A 16,284-nucleotide genomic window follows, 5' to 3' on the forward strand; every position below is an offset into this window, starting at 1 on the left:
AATATTAATCTTAGGATTAATGCAGAAGGGAAAAATTTGGCCCATAAAAAAATCATATGCTTTTATTCTTCATCTTATCGTTTCATAAATCTTCCAGGTTCAAAAAACATTGAAGCAAAATGTTTTATTCGGCTATTTCATTACCATAGCTGACAAACATTTTTTATCAAATTTACACATATTCAATTCAGCTTTACAAAAAAAAAGGAACGGTAATGGTCACTATAGTGAAGGGTGAAACTTGTAAGGCAAGGCTCTTCACCTTTCCAGAGCACATAATCCACTTTGTGATTGAGTTAATCAACTACTTACATAGGATTCTTTACTAACCGTTTTCTGAAGAATAAGTCCTTATCTAAAGCTCTCTCTTCAAAGGTCATCTCTCCAGCTCGACCTGTCATACGCTGCTGTCTAGTTGATTCTGTAACTGATAGAAATAATACTAATGATGGTTTGAGTAAAGTTGATGGCCAGTTGTAAATGGGATGACCTTTTTCTGGTAAATCTGCAAAACTGGATTCATTAGCTATACCATATGCTGCTGTACTATGCCAATATCTGTTAAAAACCACAATAATAATATGCTTTTCAAATCAATAAATTATATAAACATTTAAAAAAAAACTCTTATTTTGGAAAATTTGGGAAAATCACAGTGTTTAAATTAGGTTTAATGTTTTCTGGACAACTCATAGCCTCCATATGACCTGATGCTGATGTCACTAATATTAATACCAATTTTCAAAAGAACTATAAGTCTTCCTAATATACAAAGGTGCTGGAAACCTTTCTTGAATCACGTAAATTTCAACACTTGTGTATCTAAGCCCTTTCCAGGTACAAGAATTCTGTAATATGTGAAAAAATATATGCCCTACCTGTCCATTATAACTGGTCTTTGTTGGCATTCTTCTATAATATCTTGTGCTACTATATAATTACCAAGCTGATAGTAAGCTCTAGCCAGTATCTCTGGTAAACTGACAAAATATTTACGTAAATGTTGAATAACTGGTGGTGGTGTACAGTATTTAACAGCTCCTAATTTATTCACTAGAGTTTCTGTTAAAGTGGATTTTCCTACAAATTACACCAATTTACTGGTTTAAAACTTCTTTGAATAATTTCCAGAGTTATTGCCCTTGAGTTTCAATACATGTTCCAGATATGAAGAGATGTGTGGATTTTAGCCAACCACATATCTTGTAATATAACCAAATATCTGACTATGTATATCTATTCACAGTAATGCCAAACAGATAATGAAAATAGCAATTGAAAATCCAAGAATTACTTTGTGTTGATGTTTACATACTTGGCCAGTAATATCTCTTTAAAATTTGTTTTTACAGAAGAAATTTTTTCAGTCATAACAATTGAAGCCAATTTCGGTTGCGTAATTTGTTTCTATCCAATGTAAGCTTAGAAAAATAAATTTTCATCAATGCAAAGCCATTCGAAGACTATCAGTACTATTTTGAGGTATATATTTCTTTAATAACAATTCAAATTCATTAACAGAGATGAAAGGAGAGTGATTCTAATTCTCAAACTAAAAATCAACAAAGATGTGAGGACGCTTCAACTTGATGATTGCAGGCCTCAACATACATAGTCATATCATTTGAAATTATACCATACCTGCCGCATCCAATCCTTCTATAACAATAAAAGGAAATTTCTGAGTTTCAGTTTGCTTCGTCTTCTCTTTTTCTTTCTTGTAAATATTAATAACTTCCTCTACTTCAGGGATATTTTTATACTGAAATATTTAATGACACATATGATATATGGATTACAGTTAGTTCATAATACCGATCCAAAGATAGTGAAACTTTGTCATTTTGCCCTATTGCTGGATCTTATTACAGTCATCTAAATATTGTTACATCAGAACTAGTCAATAGATATATGAATATATAGTTCTTTAAGGGGACAGGTGAGCCATTTAATTTAGTCATACTTTAGTCTCAGATACAGTAATAGTGTTCACAGCTCACCGTTGAAATTTGAGCCTTAAAATCTATGTGTGTCCAGAATTATCTGTGTTTGAATCTTAAAATGATGACTCGTGATTTTAAAGTAACATTCCCCTTTTTTTTGAAGGTCAGAATTTTTTTTGCTCAAATTTGCGAAAACTATACACCAAAATCTAAAGAAATGTATCTCTTTTCAGAAGTAAAAACCTGGCATCCATTTGTTCTGTTGAATTTTAGACTCCTTTGGGAATTATTAATAATCTCCTGTTAAATCATTGCTTGTGGCATCCTAATATTTGTAATATCTGTGAGAAAATATCATTCAAACCCAGCTTGGTGACAGCAGTCTTTATTTTAGAGGTACATATTTCCTGATTGTTGATGATTCTGAACATCAGATTTTGATTCTTTAATGAACTGAAACTAAGATTTATCAATAAATCTAAGCCTTAGTTTTGTCATGTTCCTTCAGCTCAAAGATTACCACATACTGTGTTAGACAATCTACTTAAGCTTATACCGGTACCTTATTTAATACATCCAGAGCCGTTTCAACCTCATGATAAACTGGACTTAATTCTTCTTTGTCACACACACTTTTCAAAATAGCTGCATTGATACTTCCATCCAATTTCCAAAATGATGACCCTGCTTCAACATTTGAGGAATCAACTGCAGTCAATGAAATTACACCTGACTCTTCACCATAAACATTAAGTTTGAATATTTCAATATTGTGACAGTCAACAGCGTTCAAATTGAGTTTTTGAATGTCTACTTCACTACTAAAGAACGCACACAAGATTCTACTGTAACGACCCCCATAGACGTTACGATCTTTTTGATCTAGCCGCACATTAGTGTACCCCAAACAAAATGTCGGATTATTTTTGCTTGATCTGAAAATTTCATTCAAATCCAAACATGACTGAATGTAACTGTGCTGTTCTGAATGGAAGATATCAAATTTCGACGAAAAAATGATGCAAATTTTATTAACATTTTTCAAAAACTCTGTTGACCAAGAAACCTCTGGCAGAGCCTCTGAAATCGGGATATTCTGTACCGTTAAATTACTCTGAGCATCACCATCGTTCAGTTTCATAAAATGCACAGTTTTATCCGGGAAACAGACAGAAAAATGTTCTTTGAACATTTTGTTGTAAACTAATGAAATATTGTTTGAAATAAATCGGTTTGACCTTAATCTATGCGCGAATAAACGACTGAGACTGATTTTTATAGAATTCATAACAAAGTGGAGACATGTTTAAAAGGGACGCAACTCCATTACGAAATTCTATCTTCATTTTCTTTCATTTTTGAAAACTTTCCTATAAAATGTCTCATGAAAGCCTGACCAAATCTAAACCAACAATTAGTCAAAAATAGGCATGCAAACCCAAAAAATGGAGGGAGAAAAATGATTGCTAAAATGAGCTCGGGTACAATCATTAACCATAGAGTTATAACTCTTATGTCATTAACATAAAAAAATTTTAGTGGTCTGAGTCTATTGAAGTGAAAATAAAAGTAGAAAACAACAAACATATTTCTTAGAACAATAACACAGCTCAATAACTAAATTGAAAAGAACAATCATCCAATATAATAAAGGTCCTATAAGGGCCTACAGCTAAATTAAGCATTATCATTATTTTCTGTGTAGGCCAAATCTAGGCCTATGATAGAAGGCCATAGAACATAGGAATAGAATAGTGATCTATAGGCTATTGATATTGATCTGGTAATTTTCAATTGTATGTTATGATAAGCCTCATATCTAGCCTACACTTATCTGCTGACTTTTATTTGGAAATTACACATCATTATTTTCTGAGAATAGATTAGGTTCTTAGAATTCCCAGATACGTAGCCTATTATGAATTCTAGTGTTCTCTTGTCATTATTAATCTTGAGGAAGGGAGTAAGTTAGGCTTCGTAAAGATTGATTTCGTAGACTGTGTTATTTGTTAGGCCTATATTAATTCTATACATTACAAGGTAAGTAGAGTATACAGGGGGTTGTTGCTTTTTGTAATATTTTCATAAGCTAGACCAAAGTGGAGGTTGAAAATATTACAGACTAGCACAGGCTCGTAGCTACGGTATCAAAATAATAGCAATAGTTTCGTATTTAGGAGTATAATATGAAGTAATAAGTACACTTAAAGTTAATACCAATAACTATCATCGAGCACACGACTGTGAGTGTAGCGTAGATGTCTAATACCAATAAAATAGAAGTAAGACCAAACAAAACGATTTTGGGGCCTATATTATAAAAAACATATGTTTCCGAAGCAATCAAAGCAATTGCGGTATGAATATTCAAGTATTTCCCCTACCTGATTGTCTAGATTGTTCTGAGTGTCTTTACCGTCGGCCCAGCTGTAAATGTAGGCCTACGGATAATCCGGGAAAGATCAATGACAAGAGGTTTGGCCAAGGACCAGCTGGTAAAAAGGATCCTTAGTTTTTCCTTTTTTTCCTTCTTTCTTATGCCTTGAAGGTCAAGGAAATTTTTAAAAGTTGTTTTACTAGATATTCCTAAAAGGTCAAGGATCTTTTTGGGGGTGTTGTGTCTACTGTCAGTGCTTTGTCACATAGTTATACGGAGCTGGGAGCCATCCATTGTCTTTATGTTTTGTGATGTTCTAAGATTTGTTCATTTCAAAAACAAGTGAGAAGCTGATCTACGTTCAAGTGGGTTCAATGGCAAAAAATCAGGATTTTTGTTATTCTGTCAAGTTACATATAAGCTTACATGTACCAGTACACAGTTTTCGATTGTAGGCTCTCCCTCCCGAGAAAAAACCAACGACATCGAATCAGTGTAAGGAAGGACATGACTAGGCTATTTGTTTTCATCTGAAACACCTGATGCCAATCAGACGGATTTTAACACCGTATTATCATAAAACCCTTATGCATTTTTTTATTTTACAGTGTACTCAAAAATGTGGATGGAAATAGGCATTGTGGTTTTTGGAATTGTAGGATGTGTTGCTGTCTATCAACAGACATCTTCCCAGAAATGTCGTAGAAAGAAGGCGGAGTCAATAGAGAAACACGACCAGAATGGCAATATCATGTCTAAAACCAGAAACCAGTATCAGGCGACTAATTGCGACATTTCGAAACGATCAAAATATAACGACGCACATTGTTTTGACAATACTAAGAATGTAGCAGAAAACACGCAAGTTAGAAAGCAGAATTCGAAAGTGAAAGTCGAAGTGGAATTCGAAGAAAGAAATCAAATGCCCGAGAACCAGTCTAAAGAGCGCCAATCAAAACCCTTAAGTGTAAATTACCATTTTACTCGAAGATGTAATTATAAATGCGGCTTTTGTTTTCACACGGCGAAAACTTCTTTTGTTTTGCAAATTGACAAAGCCAAACTTGGATTAAAATTGCTGAAAAAAGCAGGTAAATGACAAATTTAACACAATTCGTTAACATAATACCACGGAACACTCTATTTTCTAGACTGACGCAGCTACCAGTGGCGTACGCAGGATTTATTCAAAGGGGGTCGGACCGAAGGTGCGAATTCGATTGCAGAGTATAGCGGCATGAGAACGTTTCAGTTGAACTGGTGACACCGTATCTTTATAGCTCTCAGAAATACACAGGATATCATGTCCAGGTTTTCAGATCCCCGTGATCTGCGCCCATGGTTTAGACACTGGGTTATTGATCATTTTAAACCAGAAACTCATTCTTTTTTAATTGATGACGGGAAAACTCCAAGTTCGCCATTGCACTTGGTTTGGTACACTTAACTTAACTAAAAATCGTAATTGGAGTCTTTCTAGATTAATAAAATCCGTAAACCTCATACTTCATGACCGTATAGTGCTAATGATACAATTAGCTTATTGAAGGAGGTGCTGAAGCTTTCGTATAAAGCACTGAACATGATTTTATAAGGAACCATTGTTGTTAATTTGATACTAAGATATATATCTTGCTTCTTACAAATCTGACTCGAACTCAACTAATAAAACCGTGTCGTCTGCATACAACAACACAAAATTTTTTAGATATACGATATGCCTGCATCAACTAAGCATAAGCGTATATTCACCAGTTGGACTTACCAGATACCACAAGGCATCTGTTTCTATCAATAGTCGACTCTATCTTTAATAGTACTATTAAAGAGAGAGTCGACTATTGATAGAAACAGATGCCTGTGCTCTATACGAGGTGATATATCCATTAAATTAAATAATTTTGAAACGCGCTTTTTCAATTTTTACTTAGTTTAATGAATTATTACTTATTTACTGTAATTATTGGATTATAGCGAAATTTTATAAATCCGTTTTCAGGAATGGAAAAACTCAACTTTTCTGGAGGGGAACCATTTCTGGAAGATCAGGGAAGATTTGTGGGTGAACTAGTTAAATATTGTAAAGAGACCCTGTGTCTTCCCAGTGTATCTATTGTTAGTAACGGCAGTTTGATAAAACGGTCTTGGTTCCAACAATACGGTAGGTACTGTTTACCTTTAAACATGTATCTGTAGGCCATTTATCTGTATTTTTTGGCCAATCATAATATAGTCTCAGAAACTTGAATTTTTTAGCTGAGTAAAAGTACTTACAGCTCACCGTTGATATTGAGCCTTCAAGTTCATGTGTGTTCAGAATTATCTTCGTTTGAATTTTAAAATGACGACTCGTCGATTTAAGATACTCTGTGATGTATAGAAAAAGACATTAGTGAGTAAAATTCCTAGTTTGAAGTATTTTTTAAGGATATATGTGATTTTCGTACATTTCTATTACTTCTAAAGACTATTTACATGCAAGACTAAAATCAACCTCTCCCTCTCAGAATTGACGTGAAACATTTTTTATTCCAACTGGCTTTAGTCTGAAACTTGTTGCCTGATAGTAACTATAAAGCTATATACTTGACTAATTATTTGGCTGCCTTACGAGCGTAAAAACAAACAACAAAGTTCAAGAAAGTTGCCGAAACTTCCTTTATTAAAGAAAATCACATACTTCTGTATCTTTTTTCGAAATCTTCCCCATCGATATTTCCATAAATCTATGCTGCATATAGCTCTCGACTACTTACAAAGTATTTCAAGCACAAAAATCATTGTCAACACTGTATTGTGCAGACTCTTCAACATTCTATAATCTAATATGCGGCTGACTCGACTCCACAAGGAAGTTAGCTACAGATAAAATGCGAAACGAAACATTTCTTATGTATACGTTTATTGTATTATTGCAGGCAGCTATCTTGATATTCTAGCGGTATCATGTGACAGTTTCGATCCAGAGACGAATAAATTGATTGGTCGACAACAAGGAAGAAAATGTCATTTAGAGAGTTTACATAATGTAAGAAAATGGTGTACTGAATACCAGGTACTATTTTTTCCGTAGTTGACGCGTGGTGTCCCACTCTTCTATTGTAAAAACATGCTTATTTACACCTACCTGTAACCACTACCGACCACTTATGTTAAATACTATGTATCGGAGAATGGACGTGGTCTCTAGGAATCATTAATAAGGACGAACAATTGGAATGTACATGTCCCAAAAAGGTGTCCCCGATACACATAAAAAGGCTAGAAAAACCTCTTTACAATCCCTTTAAATAATGCCACACAATTAGATCGCCTTTTCGTTGTTTGAGGGTAGTTGAAGCAAATGTACAATATTAATACTGAAAAGTGTTGAGTATAGGTAACTTTATCAGCTTGCCGACTTGACGTCCTTACACTTACATCACTTGAAGTTATCGTAAGATATTTTCATCCCATATTGATGTTACATCTAATATGTATTGATATTCCAGGTGGCGTTTAAATTAAACACTGTTGTCAACAGATTTAATAAAGATGAAGATATGACAAAACAGATCCAAGAGTTAAATCCTTGTCGTTGGAAGGTAGGCTAAGTATGTTATGAAGCACGTATATACATGAACTTACAGAATTACACGGATATCACACTATCTTCTCCTGTTCCATACTGAATTGATTCATTGCATATTTCTCTGTAACATACATGTACTTACATAATTACACTGATATCACGCTATCCTGTCCTGTTCCCTGCTGAATTGATTTATCGTACATTCATGCACTTACATATTCTCTGTAACATACAGTCATGTACTTACATAATTACACCGATATCGATACTGAATTGATTCATTGCATATTCTCTGTAACCTACATGTAGTTACATAATTACACTGATATCACACTATCTTCTCCTGTTCCCTGCTGAATTGATTCATCGTGTATTCTCTGTAACATACATGTACTTACATAAATACACTGATATCACACTATCTTCTCCTGTCCCCTGCTGAATTGATTCATCGTGTATTCTATGTAACATACATGTACTTACATAAATACACTGATATCACACTATCTTCTCCTGTTCCCTGCTAAATTGATTCATCGTGTATTCTCTGTAACATACATGTACTTACATAAATACACTGATATCACACTATCTTCTCCTGTTCCCTGCTGAATTGATTCATCGTGTATTCTCTGTAACATACATGTACTTACATAAATACACTGATATCACACTATCTTCTCCTGTTCCCTGCTGAATTGATTCATCGTGTATTTTCTGTAACATACATGTACTTACATAAATACACTGATGTCACACTATCTTCTCCTGTTCCCTGCTGAATTGATTCATCGTGTATTCTCTGTAACATACATGTACTTACATAAATACACTGATATCACTCTATCTTCTCCCGTTCCCTGCTGAATTGATTCATCGTGTATTCTCTGTAACATACATGTACTTACATAAATACACGGATATCACTCTATCTTCTCCTGTTCCCTGCTGAATTGATTCATCGTGTATTCTCTGTAACATACATGTACTTACATAAATACACTGATATCACACTATCTTCTCCTGTTCCCTGCTGAATTGATTTATCGTACATTCATGCACTTACATATTCTCTGTAACATACAGTCATGTACTTACATAATTACACCGATATCGATATCTTGTCCTGTTCCCTGCTGAATTGATTCATTTTTTGTGTATTCTCTGTCTTCAATCATGTATTTACACCGATACCACGATGTCTTAACCTGTTTCCGGCTTTTATTACTGCTTAGATGTTTCGTTATTAATTTCATCTTTATTTCTTAAAGGTGTTTCAATGTTTACTACTTGATGGTGAAAATAGTGGTGATGATGCTCTGCGAGATGCCGAACGATTCCTGATTTCCGACGAGGATTTCCAGGAATTTTTGGATCTCCATTCCAATATAGCTTGCTTAGTGCCAGAATCCAACGACAAGGTAATGTATTCGATTTTTATACGCCCACATCTCTCTATGTGGACGTATATTGTCGGCACCCCTATCCGTCCGTCAACATTTACTTGTTAACGCTCTAAAGACTAGATTTTAGGTATGTGTATACATATTCATAAAACGAAGATCAAGTTCGAATTTGAGCTATTTTCGACTGTTAGAAGCAGAGTTATTGTCCTTGCCTCAGAATCTTGAATATGCTATTACTCTCTTAGTTTTCAACCGATTTTGATGAAACTTAAAACGGATGTTTCGTTTTTACCATCCGCATGCCGTGGTGGGCTTATATGGCTGTGGTCCACCATCTTGTCTACAAGGAATAACCAGGCCCTTGGCTGGGGGGTGGGGGTGGGGGCTCTAGCTGCTGGCCTGGGAATGACACAGACAATGAGTTCAGAAAGAAACAGTTCTCTTGTTTAAATATTGTCAAACGTCGTAGTCTAAAATGACTGGGTGAATTCAAACTTTTCTAAATTTAGATAATGCCATTTTATATTTTCAGATGCAGAATTCGTATTTGATCTTAGACGAATACGTAAGTATTTCCATTCATGTTCTTAACCAGAAGAAAAGACAGAAATGATCTCTGACTTGTTAGATATTATACACAAAGAATATATCAAGTTTTATTCATTTGATGGGAGTCATCTTTCAAACTATGATAATTAAAATGTGTGAATGTAAAGTGTGAAATTCGGAAATTTGATCATAATCAGATCGTTTCTACTTTTCATTCAGCGTAAAACCACAACCTTTTATTCAAAATTTCAAAAGCAAATTTCTAATTATGTGAGAAGGTTTTGTCTGTCTATAAGACCTGATTAAGTTTTGAACTATTGTCATCATAAAGCAGGTATCATGAAAATGAATAATTCCATTCAAGTTGAAATTCATATCTCTCAGGACAACTTCAAGGTATTCCCCAATTTCTCACGGCCTTTCATTCCCTTATCTTTGGAAATGAAATTTATATGACCAACCCCAAGTTGTAAATTGTAGAATTATAATTTGTATTTAATTCATTGAACGAACTAGCAATTGCGGACATGAACTAAACAATCAAGTTCATCCCTTGATGTATTGCACGTGCAAGTTTGGGCGAGTTGTTGGACAGAGCAATTTGTGTTGTTTATTGATATGTATTGTATTGCTAGATCGCCCAACTTTTGTTTACCTCGCATTAGTATTAGTTGGTGGCTGGAGTTCTTGCTGTGAGCTAGCATCGAATTGCGCAGTCCGATTTAGAATTTACGCTCCCACCTTCACCCCTTTCTTTTAAAGTATTTAGTGTTTTCATATTTTTATTTATATGTATTATTGTATCGTCCTTGTGTTTCGTCCTCTTTAGACTCTGCTGGACACGTAATTGTTGGATAACCCCTTAATCATTGATATTTTATGTATGCTTGATTTTAGCATTAAGGGGTATCTATTTTATACATTTTTAATAAAGTCTTATTAAAGAAATAGAAATTAAAATAAGTTAATTGGCGATATAACGTTGCAGTGACCTTGTATGCTATTTTACAGATGCGGTTTCTAGATTGTCAACAAGGAAAGAAAATACCGTCGAAATCCATCCTAGATGTGGGAGTAGATAAAGCATTACAGTACAGCGGATTTGATGAAGCTATGTTCCTCAAGAGAGGTGGAAAGTATATATGGTCTAAAGCAGACATGAAGCTCGAGTGGTAAAACAGTCAAAATGCTCCTTATTGATTAATTCTCTGAAATGTTTCTGAAAGCAGCTAAATATCAAGTATCAGTATCATCTTTAAAACTGTATATACGGCGCCTGGTTTGAAATACTCCAATTCAACTGTGGTGGTAGCTTGGTAACACAGGCTAGAGCTAGTGCGAGGGTTTTTGCGTTTGCTTTGATTCTTGAAAGCTATGACGGTATCGATGTTTTATAATAGCATGCTGCATCTCTTGCCCGTACAAACGTGTTGTTGTTTATTTTGTGAAAATCAAGGTCGCCCCAGGATAAGTGACGATACGATTTGACCAAATATTACCAGAACTCAAAACACTTATAATAAAAGCTTCAGATTCATATCTCTTCCTAATGAGAAAAAATTAACTGAATTTAAAACTTTTTTTAAAGCACCGTGTCCCTAGCGTTTGTTAGATTATTATATATATATTTTTTGTTTGATGTTAGATTGTAACAATTTTTAATTACTAAATTCTTCCTATTTAAATGTACCTTAATTCTTTTATCGAGTATTTTTTATTTATAATTATAACGGTCGTTATGGAATGGAATGGTGCAAATTGATGCTTTAAGTTTCCCCGATACACGTTAAATATATCAGTATCATGTGGCTTTTAAATGAACTATATTTAGCGAACTTCTGATAGAATTCAAATGTCTTGAACTTTGAGCCTGTGCCTGCATGTCTCCTTCCTGTATGGGGCTCTTTTTGCTTTCTACACATTGAAAATCTTTTATCTCTTTGAACAGTGCATGTCGTTGTGACTTGTGAGGAGCAGAAAAAGTAGGATGTCATTATATTTCTATGGTCGAAAGCGTTTCTAGTTTTTTTTTTTAAAAAAGTAACAACGATAATTTCACAGAATTATATTATCTGATTTAGAACAATACAATACAATAGCAAAAACACACAAGACGATAAAATAATTTTTATAAGTATATGAAAACATGTTTGAACGATTCTGTAGGTCTACAGTCAAATAAATGTAAGAAACTGCACACCCTTGTGATATTGGTATAAATGACTCAATCTTGTATTTGCTCAAAATATCAAATCCTGTTTCAGGGTTTTCAAACGCACGTATGGGTATTCAAAATGGCGAAAATATATCCACCGCTTTGTATTTTGCAATATATATAAATGAATGCTTTGAATGAAAACATCTTTCAACAAACCAAGAACAATTAAAGCGAGTGAGTGTGTTATGGTATGATACGGTGCAGTCAATACTTTAGTATAACAAATGCCAGAGGTGTTATTACCTCAGGACTATGCCACTCCATACTATTCCTAGCAGCTAGTTCTTTCACTGGTAATTTCCAAACAGGTTACCATTACGTTTTTCCTTGTCGTACCCTTGAATATTAAATTACACCAACATACTTGTCAGGTTACATTCTTATGATATGTTCTCTTCAATCTGAAGTGGTTTCAATTCTACGGAATCCTGGGAAAGAAAAATCGATTTTCACATAATAACATTAAAATATTTGATGAGTAGGTATATACTCTTTTTTCATTACATTCTTGAAATTGACTTATTTATTTGCACTCTATCAAGGCAAATCATGGTAATGAAAAATCAGTTTACATGTAGTTCCAGTTATTTCCCTTTGTTCAGAAAGTGCTATTCCACTCGTGTCGTCTCGCTTGTATTGTTTTCAGCAAACCGATAGCGCTCGAAAATTTCAACGCAACTTCTGCAAACTCAAATGACAACATTTTATTTTGCAACCTTTATATTTTAGATGATAGGAAATTTGAACCATGCTCAGTCAATATTAATATATCATATACTTACAATTGTTTTATTGAGCATGTCTGATGCGACTTTAGATTTGGTGCTAGTTGACAGATCTCTGGTAGAGGTTTGAACTGTGGAATAAGCTTCAGTATAGGTCATAGTGGTACAGTTCTTGCCAATGTGACCTGTCATAAGTCGATGTTGGTGCCATTTCCTTCGTATCACTGCTAGTACCTGCAAGCAAGACAAACAAAGGTTCACTTGAGATAAAACTGAACAGGTGGTAAACTGCACATTAATCCAATAGCATTATCGGTGGGACGACTAGCAATATGAAAATCTTGGAGGAACATCTATTTAAATGTTCAAGTCTGGACTTTGACTTGAAAATAGTGCTTTCTTTAGCAAACATACTTTACTACACCTTGAACCACAAACACACATTTTGGGTATTTTTATACACTAGTTCATTGCCTTTATATTTTTGCTTAAGGTAAAACTCCAGCGAAAATTCTTTTATTCAACATTTAATCAAAACGGTTTCTACTGCCAACATTAACGAAATGTGGAAATAAACGTTATCCATACCTCGCCATTACAGAAACAATAAATAATAGATACCAATGCACCCTACAAATATAGAAAACAAAATTTTAAATGCAGGAATAATCCAAATGATATTTTTGTTTTTACCCTTTTCTGGGATTCTATATAACTGATTTACGATGTATACAGAATACGGCAGACGAGAGACCTATCATACACATTGAAACAAGATAAGCATCCTACTAATTGCTACACTAGAGGGACATCTTACCCATTATCACACCAATTGGCACAGAAGAGTGTCATCCTACCAATTGATAAAAGAGGGGATCAAACTACCCATTGTCAAACGAAAGAATCGTCTTACCCATTGACATATGATAGAATCGGCCATCCTATCGAAAAACCAGGGAATCACCCTGCCTACTCCACTGTAATACAAAAAGAGCCACCAGTATTGACACACGAGATAACCACTCTACCCATTGACACATGAGTGAACCATTCTACCACTTGACACACGATAGAACCATTCTACGACGTGACACACGATAGAACCATTCTATCCATTAACACACGAAAGAACTATTCTATCCATTGACACATGAGAGAAACCAAAGAATGATTACTCCCATACATGAGAATCATCACTCTTATTGATACACGAGAGAACCATCCTACCCATTGATACATTACTCACATTAATACATGAGAATCGCTTTACCGTCAGGAGAAGATACTGTATATAATCACTATGTTAACTACACAACCTAGCGGGAGATTCCATACATTAATTACAGTTAATTTTTATATATTTTCAGTCATTTTTTTTTCATTTTTTACTTAATAAACTTGGAAACTGTATTAAAAAGTGGTTTATCAGCGTACGTAATATCTACCTCGGGTGTATTTGGACATACAGTGATGGATTGTTTTCTAGTTCAATCTTAAAATTCATGCACAAAGCCGCTTAAATTGACATATTGGAATTCCCAAATGGTCATATACCTTGGTTTAATCGCAAATAAAAATATGTTGCAGACTAGCCGAAGGGAACTCAATTAGGTTATATTTTTTACCAATTGCAATATTGCTTAAATCGTTATATATGGTATAAATGTCATTCATAGTTAGACTTTTGGAATGCTGTAAGTTCTCGAAATTTAAAACGAATCACGAATAAAGAGTATTACACAGAAAATTTGACTTGTCCAAGAGATTCTTATATTCTTTATGTGTCTTTAGTTACGACTTTAAGAGCAATAGTCCAGATATGTCAATCGAATAAAACTGTGCATTCCACAGAAACCAACATGTATCCCGTACCTCATATGCAACATGATCCGTCTTCTGTTTCAATGCCCGGTCTACACTGACATGCGACCCATAATATTTAAAGATGTCATTAAAATGATTTCAGAAACCTAATATCAGTTTGTGCTTGCACTAATTAAGTCTTTTAAAAGAATAGGAATGTCCGTTTAATGTCTAGAAAACATCACTGTACCATACATTTTAAACTGTAAGTGGCTCATATAGTTGGTCATTGAAACATTTTCTTTTAACAACGACATAAAATGAGACAATTAAAGAAAAAAAATCCCAATGGAGACTTGACATTTTATAGGAAACTATTTCAATCTGGTATTAAACAAGATTTCAAACCGATTGTCTTATTCCCATGTCATTATAAAAGCCTTAAATTGTCATTATTTGGAAATATAACAGTCACAAACTGTTGACGGGTGAATTAACAAATCGCCGGGAATGTTCTAGCAGATATCAAACAGTTTTTATGTAGACGATATTTAAACCAGTGAATGAATGGAGATGAACATTGATATCATTTTCTATCCTGTTTTAATTTGGAAGACATGTTACACAAGACTGGCTAACGCAGTCGTTTCAAGATACGTTATAGCGCAATAGTCAGTCGAATAAAGATGCGTCACAAAAAACAGTCGTTTCAAGATACGTTACGAGATACAGTAGCCAGTCCTATCAAGATATGTTACGAGATACAGTAGTTAGTCGTATCAAGATACGTTACTAGATACAGTAGTCAGTCGTTTCAAGATACAGTAAATGTTTCAAGTTACGTTACGAGATACAGCAGTCAGTTGTTCCAAGATACGTCTCAAGATACAAAAGGCAGATGTTTCAATATACGATACGAAATATAGTAGACAGTGCCAGCAAGATACAAGAAGCAGTTGTTTCAAGATACGTTACGAGATACAAGAGGTAGAGGTTTTATGCGTTACGAGATACAGTGGACAGTCGCCATAGGATACACTAACCAGTTGTTTCAATATAGGTTACAAGATACACCAGTCAGTCGTTAAAAGATACAGTAAGCAGTTGTTTCAATATAGGTTACAAGATACACCAGTCAGTCGTTAAGAGATACAGTAAGTCGTTGTTTCAATATAGGTTACAAGATACACCAGTCAGTCGTTAAGAGATACAGTAAGCAGTTGTTTCAATATAGGTTACAAGATACACCAGTCAGTCGCTAAGAGATACAGTAAGTCGTTGTTTCAATATAGGTTACAAGATACACCAGTCAGTCGTTAAGAGATACAGTAAGCAGTTGTTTCAATATAGGTTACAAGATACACCAGTCAGTCGTTAAAAGATACAGTAAGCAGTTGTTTCAATATAGGTTACAAGATACACCAGTCAGTCGTTAAAAAATACAGTAAGCAGTTTTTCAATATAGGTTACAAGATACACCAGTCAGTCGTTAAAAGATACAGTAAGCAGTTGTTTCAATATAGGTTACAAGATACACCAGTCAGTCGTTAAAAGATACAGTAAGCAGTTGTTTCAATATAGGTTACAAGATACACCAGTCAGTCGTTACAAGATACAGTAAGCAGTTGTTTCAATATAGGTTACAAGATACACCAGTCAGTCGTTACAAGATACAGTAAGCAGTTGTTTCAA

The 16,284-nt window shown here is 34.4% G+C and overlaps 2 protein-coding genes across 2 annotated transcripts; one reads left to right on the top strand and one right to left on the bottom strand.

Moving 5' to 3' along the window:
- Positions 1 to 308: 308 nt before the first annotated feature.
- On the bottom strand, positions 309 to 1,693 carry LOTGIDRAFT_134559 (hypothetical protein; the record flags this gene model as incomplete). The annotated part of the gene is made up of 3 exons (XM_009068584.1): positions 309 to 558; positions 879 to 1,080; positions 1,642 to 1,693. Coding segments are annotated over 3 exons (504 nt in total), but the record flags the coding sequence as incomplete, so codon positions are not given.
- A 3,534-nt stretch (positions 1,694 to 5,227) lies between these two features.
- LOTGIDRAFT_197923 (hypothetical protein) lies at positions 5,228 to 12,218 on the top strand. The gene is made up of 7 exons (XM_009068585.1): positions 5,228 to 5,411; positions 6,320 to 6,485; positions 7,243 to 7,375; positions 7,812 to 7,904; positions 9,163 to 9,312; positions 9,830 to 9,862; positions 10,858 to 12,218. Exons 1-7 carry the CDS (start codon positions 5,243 to 5,245, stop codon positions 11,020 to 11,022), a joined length of 909 nt encoding a protein of 302 aa, XP_009066833.1. The 5' UTR covers positions 5,228 to 5,242; the 3' UTR covers positions 11,023 to 12,218.
- Positions 12,219 to 16,284: the final 4,066 nt, after the last annotated feature.

The sequence above is a fragment of the Lottia gigantea genome (genome assembly GCF_000327385.1).
Source record: "Lottia gigantea unplaced genomic scaffold LOTGIsca_91, whole genome shotgun sequence".
In the NCBI taxonomy this organism is placed as follows: Eukaryota; Metazoa; Mollusca; class Gastropoda; family Lottiidae; genus Lottia; species Lottia gigantea.

Coding starts and splice junctions, on each gene's coding strand:
- LOTGIDRAFT_197923 (XM_009068585.1), top strand. CDS start 5,243: ATGCCCGAGAACCAGTCTAAAGAGCGCCAATCAAAACCCTTAAGTGTA. Junction 5,412..6,319: donor AAAATTGCTGAAAAAAGCAG/GTAAATGACAAA, acceptor ATCCGTTTTCAG/GAATGGAAAAACTCAACTTT. Junction 9,863..10,857: donor ATTTGATCTTAGACGAATAC/GTAAGTATTTCC, acceptor GCTATTTTACAG/ATGCGGTTTCTAGATTGTCA.